The following is a 12,093-nucleotide window of genomic DNA, read 5'->3' as shown; positions in this document are numbered from 1 at the left end:
GTGGTCGAAAATGGGCAAGCTCAATACATTTTAGACCCGTTTAATGCAGTCCACTTGTAATCGCATCGACCAAAGCGCATCTTAATACCAGGTGTAAACAGGGCCTTAGAATGATTTCTGAAGGGTCATGTGACACTAAAGACGAGAGTAATTTCTGCTAAAAATTCAGCTTTGCAATCACAGAAATAAACTTTTGAACAGTAGTGTATTGTTTCAGAAGACTGGAATTATGCTACTTTTTTATTATTTATTTATTTATTGTCATTTATGTAGCTCAAGAAGTTGGTGTTCCATGGAACAAAGAGATTTGATGAAAATGAGAGTTGTCTTTTAAACTGTAATTTTGGATTATCGGAGAATTCTGGAGAGGAGTTAGTATTGTCCCTGTAAAAAAAATAAAATAAAAAAAAAAGCTTCTGCACACATAAATAAGCAGAGCCAATTGTCCATACAATCAACTACACAATGAAAATCACCCAATTATTATCTGTTGAGGAGGAATGCTAACAGATGGCTGTAGGATTTTAGATTTTAATTTACAGCCAGACTCTCTTGTTTTGTAAGCAATTAAGAGTAACATGGCAGCTCCAAGGGGACATGAAACATTGGAAAGCTCCGTTTCATAACTGCTTTAACTAACTAATGCGTTTCCAAGAATGTTCTCCCACCCTGGATCCTGCAGAATTAATCTCAGTCCTCATCTTTGCCAACAAATGCTTTTTCTGTCGGCAGAGTTTATGTTTCCGGATCCAGAAGATGATGGAGGTGTACAGACCAGACTGGTGTGAGACCAGAGACGACTGGTCCGTCTTCCTCTTCTCTCCTCAAAACAAGTCAGTTCTTTCACTGTCTAACCTCTTTCAATACATAATAGCCATGAACACTCTTCTTAAGAGCTGTCAGTAGCTGTTTCACCTACTGACCTTATTCACAAACAATTTATGTAGGTAGTTTTAATCATGACATGCAAAGAGTTCTCAGTTAATTTTCAAGGAAAAAGAAACCGATAAACGGACACATAGTTTAGCTTTTTTAGCTGCCATGTGATTGACCCATCAGGTGATTGTGGTGTTGTTTTTATTATATTTGGCATTTAACTTTTATGTGGTCAAAAATACTGCAGCAAAACTTGTCATTAATAATAAATACAGTGCCCTCCACAATTATTGAACCCCCTGGTAAATATGATCAAAATGGGCTGTAAAAAATAAATCTGCATCGATTATCCTTGTGATCTTTCATTCAAAAAATGTGCAAAATTCTAACCTTTCATTGAAGTAAAATAATTGAAAGTGGGGGGAAAATCACATTATGAAATAAATGTTTTTCTCCAAAACACGTTGGCCACAATTATTGAAACCCTTTTATTAAATACTTTTTGCAATCTCCTTTTGCCAAGATAACAGCTCTGAGTCTTCTCCTATAATGCCTGATGAGTTTGGAGAATAACTGACAAGAGATCAGAGACCATTCCTCCACACAGAATCTCTCCAGATCCTTCAGATTCCCAGATCCATGTTGGTGCTTCTTCTCTTCAGTTCAGCCCACTCATCAGGTCAGGGGACTGAGACGGTCATGGCAGAAGCTTCATTTTGTGCTCCACAACAAATTTTTGTTTTGATTTTGATGTTTGTTTTGGATCGTTGTCCTGATGGAAGATCCAACCACGGCCCATTATAAGATTTCTAGCAGAAGGCGTCAGGTTTTGATTTTTTATCTGTTGATATTTGATAGAATCCACAATGCCATGTATCTGAACAAGAAGTCCAGGACCTCCAGCAGAAAAATATGCCCACAACATTAAAGATCCAATGGTATATTAAATTGTACACATGGGGTACTTTTTATCCTTGTGTTCACCAAACCCATCTAGTGTGTTTGCTGCCAAAAAGCTCTGTTTTAGTCTCATCTGACCACAGAACCCTGTGTTGTTTGAAGATCCAGTCGTGTCTGACAATTAAATTTGCTGGAATTTGTTTTTGGATGAGCGAGGAGTTTTTTTTTTTAAACCCTCCCAAACAACATGTGGGGATGTAGGGGTTGTTTGATAATTTTTTTTTTAGGCTTTCTGACCCTAAGACTCAACTAATCTCTGCAATTCTCCATCTGTGATCCTTGGAGAGTCTTTGGCCACTCAAACTTTCATACTCGCCGTGCATTAAGACAGTATAGACACACGTCCTTTTCCTGGCAGATTCATAACATCTTTAGTTGGTTATAACTTCTTAATTATTGCCCTGATGGTCAAAATGGGGATTTTCAATTCTTTAGCTATTGTCTTACAGCCACTTTCTAGTTTGTGATGCTCAACAATCTTTTGCTACGCATCAGAACTGTATTCTGTGGTTTTACTCATTGTGATGGATGATTAAGGGGATTTGGCCTTTGTGTTTCCTCATATTTAAACTCCTGTGAAACACGAAGTCATAGCTGGACAGTTTCATGTTCCTAGTCACCCTGGTGTACTAAAAAAGGTAAATATTAATGGGAATATACTTCAGAGATATTTTACTCGTAAAAAATTCTAGGGGTTTCAATAATTGTGGCCAACATGTTTTGGAGAAAAACATTTATTTCATAATGTGATTTCCCCCCACTTTCAATTCTTTTACTTCAATGAAAGGTTAGAATTTTGCACATTTTTTGAATGAAAGATCACAAGGATAATCGATGCAGATTTATTTTTTACAGCCAATTTTGATCATATTTACCAGGGGGTTCAATAATTGTGGAGGGCACTGTAAATGCCATTGTATAAATGTGAGGGAACTGTTTGTGTGTTGATGAAAAGCTTATAAAAAATGAAATGATAAAAATGTCAAATTAAAATAAATAATGAATTTCAAAATAAAAACAATCAAATAAAACACTTACTATAAAAAAATATATATTATTAGCTTACATTATTTACCTGTATATGTTGTGTGCCATTAACTAACATCAAAACAAATTTGTTTTTAAATTATTGAAAAAATAGCAAAATCTCACCGGTCAAATAAATACATATTCTAGGTCAAAGGGGTTTGGTTGACAAAAAAAGTTATAAGGATACTTGGCTTACAGTAATGTTGTTGCACTTGTGCTAGCCTCATCATAAGCAAAACCCGTTGGCAATCGCGTACCTTCGTGCCCTCTTACACTTTAAACATGACTCATGGGTTGTGTCGGTTAAGAGTCAAATGTTGTCAGTCTAAGCAGAATTTGAGAATGCAGCTGGATGTTGTCTTTCATGGAGCCTGACCTCATTATAACACAAAACAGATTAGAAGTTGCTCCACACCCAAGAACAGGTTGAAATTAAGCAGATAAAAGGAAGCTTGTGTCACAGGTTGTTTCCACTGATTTGATCTCTTTAGGGAAAGATGCCTGCACACCTCTTCTTCTCTCCTGACGGTAACTCGGCCAGCAGTTATTCTGCAATTCTTGCCTGATCAATAGCACTGATGGGCTGCCAGCTCTTTAGAGGGTGGCTTGATTAGGATATTGATTGGTGTCAGAGAGATAGGAGCCGATTATTCCCACCCTCTTCCTGTCAGTCTGTTTTCTCCAAACAGTCTAGTCTTTGAATGCCATCTAAAGTTTGTTCTGCAATGGAAACATTTTGATATTTGACTGTTCCAACACCTAGTGAGCTGCAATGAGTCCATTTTGACGAGCTCCATGAAAAAATAAATCCAAGATTGCAGATGAAGTGAGAATCATATTACACTTCTGTACCATTCAAAATTTTGGGGTCAGTAAGATTTTATTATTATTATTGTAGTTTTTGTTGTTGTTTTTTAAAAAATGTATACTTTTATTCAGCAAGAATGCATTAGATTGATAACAATTACAATTAACTTCATTAACGTCATTGACAGAATTTTATGGCAAACCAATGTTTTCAATGTTATACGTTAGGGGGGTGCAATTGTGCATAATATAAAAGAGTACAGAATCTCCTGATCAAAACACAGCCAAAGACAAGCAATAGAAGCATTGCTTAATTATCAAACATAAACAGAATTTAAATCAAAACTGAGCAGAGGCTAAGCAGAGGCTCTGTTCTTTCTTTCGATATATTGCATGTTCAGATATTGATACAACAAAATATAATATTTGAAAATGACAGTGGCTGGTAACTTTTTTTTTTTATACAAAAATAACAAAATGCATTTACAAAAAAGTCATTCATATTGTTACAAAATATTTCAATTTCAAAAGCTGTTCTTCAAAAATGTCTGTCCCTCAAAGAATCTAGAAAAAACACTATCACAGATTCCACAATTTAACTATTTTTTTCTGTGATAATAAGAAGTTTCTTGAGCAGCAAATCAACATCATGGAATGATTTCTGAAAGATAATGAGACACTGGAGAAAATTCAGCTTTGCCTACACAGTTAAAAATGAAAAAATAAAATAAAAATGGTTATATTAAATTATAATATTTCACTATAAAAAATAATCAAGACTTTTGAAAAGTAGTTTATTATATATTATATTATAAGAGAGAGATAGGTTTGATATTCGGACACAGACTATTGTATGTAGCCTAATTTGCGTGCATCAGGGAGCTCGTGTTTTACTTTCACTTTCGGATTCTCGATCGCATGTACTCTGTGTGTGTATAGGGAGCGACGGTGCTGAGCGTGCATTCCAGCCTACAAGATAAGACATTTATCAGATGTTTAGGCTCTGTTGCGCAACGAATCATCCGCCATCGTGACACGATCAGTGAACTGTGATTCCTGCTGCACTGTGTGCGACTGCAACTTGTGTTGTATGAGCAGAGCAGACGTTTACAACATTTTACAATGGTTTCTATTTTTATAAAAACAGCAAAACGACAGTGGAGGCGGGACCGCGTTGGGCACCGTAAACCCTCACGCTCCGTCATGGCAATATCGCGAGACAGCTTTTCACTCAACGAGAAATCTCGATCCCGTCACACCCCTACTGTCTATATTTGTGCTTATTAGAGTATTGTGCTGTTAGCTTACCAACACATAGTCATCAAACTTTATTGAAATCAATTGCAAGTCTATTCACGCTTGCAGATTCTAAACAGCTTGCTTGTGAGGTTCCGTTATTGTTTGGCTGGCTGCAGGCTGTAGACAGTAGACAGCTCACTAGGTTTTGGAACAAAGTTGGTTTGATTCTGTATATCTCTTTTCCTTACTTCCCGCTTACTCTTCAGGTTCAGGTTGTTGTGCCAGTCCATCATAGCCCATAAGCTGTTTGACTATGTGGTGCTGGCCTTCATCTTCTCAAACTGCATCACTGTGGCTCTAGAGAGACCCAAGATTCTTCAGGGTAGCCTGGTAAGACTGAGGCCATAGACCTTTGATTCAGTTGTTTAACCTTTTGTTTTAGTTATGAATGATTTTTGTTTGTCCACAAGCAGTTATTCTCACGGCATTGACAACATTCCAGCTTTTCTCTCTTCTCTTTCCTTTAAAATTCTCTTTTTTTCTCTGTCTCTTTCTCTCTCCCTTCTCCTCCTCTTTCTGCAGGAGAGGCTTTTCCTTACCGTGTCCAATTACATTTTCACAGCCATATTTGTGGGAGAGATGACTCTCAAGGTAAATATTTACATTCACTGCATGATATGTTGTGTTGATTGCACCCTGTATGCACTGCCATACCTCTGATCTATGGTGACAAATATAGTGATCAATAATTTCACAGCAGTTGCAGATACTGTGACTATATCTACTATTATTTCTGTCTGCTAATGATTAACACTCTTTTTCCTTTTTTCATGTGTGTTTTAAAGGTTTGAATTCTGCTGGAGTACAATTACTTTTCATTTTATGCATATAACATTCAGTGAGGTCCAAAAGACCAAAATTACACACAAACACAAATTTGTTGGAGACATTGTTAAGGACTGTCATTTGAATGAGTAATTAGCCAAATATATTCCAGAAGATGAAACCGTGTGTGTGTATCTCTATCTCTAATCCATCTTACATTTCCTCATTTTCCTTTCGCTCTATCTCTCTTTCTCACTAGTTTTCACTCATGCTTTCTCCTCTGGACCTCTTGAGAGTGGGGTATTACGTTTGCTGGCCCTCTCATTACAAGCAATTAAGCAATGATAATAATTCGAGCCAGTTTCCTCTTTCAGATGCAGTCAATCTCATAGCCTGGCCCATCTATTCAGCTGCAAGCACTTGGCACTTGTAGGTCATCAATTATGTAACTTAATCAATTATTAAGAAATGGAACAAACAAGAGATGGACCTTTCAAAAGTGACACTGCATTTTCTTAGTCCCAGAAATTCAATGTATGTGTATATATATGGGATGGGATGGGATGGGATGGGATGGGATGGGGGGGGGGGACTCACAACCTAACATAGGAAAAGCAGTTTGGATAAAATAAATTAAAATAAAATAAAAATTCTGTTTTTATTTTATTTATTTTTTTCTGCATAATAATTATACAAGAATTACATTTCTTTAGATGTTTTAGATAGCATTTCATACTGTTGGACAGTAAAGTAAAGTCCACAGTAAAGATCCTTTACTGTGGACATTTTTAAAAGCGTTGGTGCAGTGGGAGACACAAGTCAAACAATGATTCCACCTTTCTCTCAGGGACCAGAAAGTCAACAATTACAGTTCATCCTTGGGGAGGCAGATTCTGCAAGCTACTGCAAAAATATACCTACCGGTATAACAGCCTAAGGGGCAACGGCTGATTTCACTGTCCCCAACCCACCTATACTCGACTAATAGGAGTTCTGCAAGCAGATCTGCTCTCACTTAAATTGCTAGCTTGAGTGTCACATTACTGTACTAGCCTGGTACACATCACTGATTTATTATTGGCTTCTTTTGGCAGTATTGTAAAGAAACTGTCAGACTAATACAGCCCAAATTGATCCCAAGAAAGAGCAGATATGTGTAGCAGTATGGCATCTCATTTCTTAAAAGTGCATAATTCTCTGTGTCTATCTCTGTTTTCTTGCTCTCTTTGCTCTTCTCACTTTTAGACCTCAGCCAGTTCTGACGTCAGGCTGTGTGTGCACGTGTATTTCTTTTTCCTGTCACTCGTCTTGTTAGTGTCACAAGAATCTGCCTGGGAGGCCTAAGGCTCGGGTCACCTTGGAGCTTCAATGGATTTTGTATTTTTGTCACTTTTTCAGTGTTTAGATAAAAAATGTTTTACTGTTTTTCTGCTGGTTTTTTTTTTCCACAAATTCAATTGATTTTTTTTCTCTCAAAGTCATATTTCACTGCCGTCAGCAGTTCCGTTAAGTACATCTGCATCTCACCACTGACATAATGGTGGATTTTAGATGTACTTGTGCAGAGCTCAGATAAGTTGCAAAACCAGCTCTACAGGAAGCACTATTTTAGGGCTCCAGTTAGAACAGTTGGTTTTGCTTGACTGGAGTACCCTGGAAATCCAGAGTTCTCGCGAGAGCACAAGTTGAATTTGCTCAGCGAGTTTACTCTGGCGTCGAGTAATGATGCTCGTTAAATATGCCCTTGTATCCGAGCTGCACCAATCACATCGGGTTATCTGATATAGGCGGGCCAGAGGCGAGCTAAACAGATGACGACAGCGCTGTGACGTCGAAGTCATTAGTAAACATTGCAAGATGGCTATGGATGAACACCAGTTGTTTGAAACCGCTTTGACCGCTACAATGAACGAGTTAAACTTGGCTTTTTATCTAAAAGAGGAACAGAAGACAGCGCTCGAATCGTTCCTCGAATCTGAAGTTTAAAATCATTGCTTACCCGCAAGCCGGGGTAAGCAATAACGTTTGGCACATAACGTTTGGTTATGACGTGTGTTATGCGCTGGCTCGGCCGCATCGAACTTCCACTGTAAACATGTATGATGCGAAAACAAAACCATCAAGCGAAATACCGGAGTGAACATGGCTGTGAACGACTTTTGCAGATTATGTGAAGTAAATCTACGCATCCACGGTACAATCAGCGTCTACGTTACGGCTGTCAGCCCTCCCTCTGTTCGTTGATTGGCCGGCTGTTTTCAGGCCGGAGGAAAACTGAGAGATAGGTCGCTATCTCAGACTGAGTACAGAAGCGAACTGAAATTGAGCGGATGTACGGAGTCTGACGTAGTCAGGCTAGGAGATCACAAACTCAAACTTTGCTGTCTGTTAGGGTCTCTGTTTCCCCACTTTAATAAATGTTTCAGTCAATTCCAGCAAAGACACACTAGTAAGAATCGGAAACTGATTCAGAATCAGATTAGAGGATCAAAACTGCCTATTACATTAAACAGAACATACAGTATCACACTAGAACACCAATGATGTACAATGAAAACAAAAGTAAACTGTACGCGACTACTTCATCTTTTATGCTGACCATTTCAAACAGTGTGTCTTTGTTTATTGTAGGTGGTGTCTATGGGTTTGTATATTGGAGAGCAAGCATACTTGCGCAGCAGCTGGAATGTTTTGGATGGTTTCCTGGTGTTCGTGTCTTTGATCGACATTGTTGTGTCAATGGCGGGTGGGGCTAAGATCCTGGGAGTGCTCAGGGTTCTCAGGCTTCTGCGCACACTGCGTCCCCTCAGGTACAGCAAGCAGTTGCAAGCATTTTTGTGGTGTTGTCCAACGTATGCTTAGTTTATAACTCTGCAGATGCTAAATGGTTTTCTTTTGTTGTTGTTTTCCCTTGTGACAGGGTTATCAGTCGAGCTCCTGGCCTCAAACTGGTTGTGGAGACTTTGATCACCTCTCTGAAACCTATAGGAAACATAGTTCTCATCTGCTGTGCCTTTTTTATCATATTTGGCATCCTGGGAGTCCAGGTAAACAATAAAATGTATCATTGTTTCCACAAAAATATTAAACAGCACAACTGTTTTCAACATTGGTAATAAAAAATGTTTGAGCAGCAAATCAGCTTATTAGAATGATTTCTGAAGGATCATGTCACACTGAAGACTGGAGTAATGGCTACTGAAAATGGCTGTTTTTTTACTGTATTTTTGTTTAAATAAATGCAGCCCTGGTGAGCCAAAGAAAACATTTAAAAAACTTAAATCTTTGAATGGAAGTGTTTATATTTTTAAAAGTAAACCATATATAATTCAGATAATCCAGGCTTTGAACTGGGGATCCTTTGCATGTGGAACAAAATCTTTACCAGTGCAATAGAGAAGGACCAGGCTGAAGCCTGCAGAACAGGGCGGGGCTAAACGTGTCACTCTGCACCATACTTACAGTACTCTGATTGGCTCAGTCGTCTTTCATAGGCATACATGATAGAAAATGTGTTCAGAGTTGTCTTCACTGTAATGCACATACAATACAACATTAGCCTACATCCCACAATGGCAAGAGAAATTAATGATCAAATGTTTATTTTTGGTGGACATTGTACACAGACCCTATACTTACGTTGTAGAGAAACATTAATAAAATATTACTCCAGTAAAAGTGAGGTTTCTAATGCGACAAGATAGACCTAAAATAGTTTAGAGCTCAGTCTGACAGTATTATGAATTATTAGGAGCACACTTGATATGAGAATATCATATTACTCCTGGATCTTGGCTCATTGGGCAGTCATGGCCTAGTGGTTAGGGAGTTGAACTGGTAACCCAAAGGTTGCTGGTTCGATTCCAGAACCGGTGGGAAATTGAGCAAGGCACCTAACCCCTAATCGCTCCCCGGGCGCCACACAAAGGCTGCCCGCTTCTCTGGGTGTGTGTATCCACGTTTGCAGTGTGTGTGTGTGTTAACTACTCACTACTCTGCTCCTAATGTGTGTGCATTAACTTGGATGGGTTAAATGCAGGGGTCAAATTCCAAGTATGGGTTACCATACTTGGCCGTCACTTTCACTTAAGCGGGACAAGTCCAAATCAAGTGTTTATTGTTCACTGACTCGCTTGTTAACTGCTGGTTTAATCTTCTGGATCAGTCGAATTCACAAATAAATCATTTGATGTTATTTGTGAACCAGTTGATTGAAAAGAATCGGAGTATAGAGTATAATATAGAAAAGTCTGATATTATGCTTTGCATTGTAGTGAAGAAAAAGAAAGTTTCATTAGCCTATTGCAGTGTCATTTATCATGCAACTGTACCCGACATGTCTTATAAAAACCAATACCACCTTCTGTAAAAAAAAAGTGTCTTGCGATGTTATTTAATTTTAAATGATACTGATACATCTTTTTAATTTTCTTTGTCATACTATGGTGATATGAAGCAAGCACATTTTGTGACTTATTTAATTCATAATTAATTCCTTTACCTGACCCTGCTGCTGTGGATAATCAACCAATACATGTTTGTGCATTAGCCTAAAGACCAGCTTTATTTAGCAAAACAATCATTTTAGGGACATTGCGAGATACATGGTAATGTTTTTTTCTTCTTCTGTGCATTATAACGAAGGCTTTGTTAAAACTGCACTGCTTTTCCTGTTCATATAGATTTGAACGACATACAGTATACTCGTGCAACACAAGGACTACAAACACATTTCCTATCATGTATCCCTTTGAAAGACGATCAAGCCAATCAGAGTAGGTATAGGGAGGGGTGACACGTGCAGCCCCGCCCCATTCTGCAGGCTGCAGCCAGGTGTACTTGGTGCAATAACATTACTTACCTCTTAAAAAGATATATTTTTTTTATATTATTTCTTTATTTCATTTCTGTATTTGTTGATCTCTTATCTTACCTAAGTAAGCCTGCCACTGGTGCGATCTAAAAAAAAAAAAAAGATAAATGATACCCCAGGGGTTCCCAATGCCTTTTGTCTTTTTTCTGCTTAAATACACTATCACACCCTTTCTGTCTTTACACCATTGCTTTCTGTTTCTTTTCATTTTTTTTTTTTTCATTATTTGTTCTCATTTCTTTTTAGTGCTATATCTTGTTCTTTTTTCATAGAGAATGTTTTCCTATTTTCTGCTGGTCTTCTTTCATAACACACTTTTTCTTTTAAATATCCAACAGTGCTCTGACAGTTTTATTAAAAAGATGCTTGAGATGTGTAGCGTTGAGTGACATGAAGTGTGTGCCATTTCTTTTGCCTCAATAGCTTTTCAAAGGCAAGTTCTACTACTGCTTGGGCCTGGATGTCAAGAACATCACCAACAGGTCTGACTGCATCTCGGCCAATTACAAGTGGGTCCATCACAAGTACAACTTTGACAACTTGGGGCAGGTTAGTTTGTTCTCTGACTGGGCCTATCAAATTACACGACGATTCTGAGCAACTCAATGTGTTGCTTTGTTTGATCTAACTTTATTGATGAATATACATAGTGTGTTTATTTGTGTGTGCATCTTTATCCGAATGACCTGTCATTGTTTTCTTTTTTGCATCACATGGTTGTCTATCTGTCCTTGCACCTTATTTGTCTGTTCAACCTCCATCTATCTTTGCTTGTCCGACTTGTCTTTCCATCCATCTCCATACTTCCGTTTGTCCTTGTATGTGCTCATATGAATGTGTGTTTATGTTTTTACAGGCTCTGATGTCCCTGTTTGTACTGGCATCGAAGGACGGCTGGGTCAATATCATGTATCATGGTCTGGATGCAGTGGCAGTGGACCAGCAGGTAATGTTCCCATGTAACATGTTCACTGATGTTCCCATCCTGCCATCCTGATAAAACCGACAGGGCGAATGCAAATGGTGGTCATTCAATGTCGGATGGACTTTGTCATCAATTTGCATATTTATATCACAGTGAACCTTCACAGCCAGCCCTCTCGTATAAGGTTTGTGGGCAATATTAACGCAAAACGGGCACATTTATACAGACTTTTTAAAAGTACAGTAAAGTGGCAATACAAATTTAATCACACAGAGCTTATAAAATACACAACGCAATGGTTTTAAAAGAGTCATCAGATTTTAGTTAAGCAGGAAAAAATAGAAAATAAATATACAGTATTCTACCTACAATGATGATAATAATAGTTAATAATAAAATATTTGTAGAGAATTGATAAATTGTATTTATTGTTCTAAAATAAAATACATGAATTCAATATATTAAAGCTAAATATAAATGAAAATTACAAAACCACCTTGTTTAGCTAAAAAACGATATTCTGTTGCCAAGATAATACAAGTAAGCTTTGACAAGTTAT

General features: G+C 37.8%; 1 protein-coding gene across 1 annotated transcript in view; it reads left to right on the top strand.

The window, feature by feature from the left end:
* cacna1ia (calcium voltage-gated channel subunit alpha1 Ia) overlaps positions 1 to 12,093 on the top strand; it is a 274,744-nt gene that overhangs the window by 221,273 nt on the left and 41,378 nt on the right. The window contains exons 19-25 of the mRNA XM_082142182.1: positions 733 to 833; positions 5,178 to 5,301; positions 5,494 to 5,562; positions 8,368 to 8,546; positions 8,657 to 8,783; positions 11,033 to 11,158; positions 11,466 to 11,555. Of these exons, the coding sequence (XP_081998308.1) occupies positions 733 to 833; positions 5,178 to 5,301; positions 5,494 to 5,562; positions 8,368 to 8,546; positions 8,657 to 8,783; positions 11,033 to 11,158; positions 11,466 to 11,555 (816 nt within the window). The remainder of the gene's footprint in view (positions 1 to 732; positions 834 to 5,177; positions 5,302 to 5,493; positions 5,563 to 8,367; positions 8,547 to 8,656; positions 8,784 to 11,032; positions 11,159 to 11,465; positions 11,556 to 12,093) is intronic.

Source organism: Leuciscus leuciscus (assembly GCF_965113295.1).
Source record: "Leuciscus leuciscus genome assembly, chromosome: 1".
In the NCBI taxonomy this organism is placed as follows: Eukaryota; Metazoa; Chordata; class Actinopteri; order Cypriniformes; family Leuciscidae; genus Leuciscus; species Leuciscus leuciscus.
The sequence above is the reverse complement of the archived record's forward strand: the minus strand, read 5'-3'. Positions and strand labels throughout refer to the sequence as shown.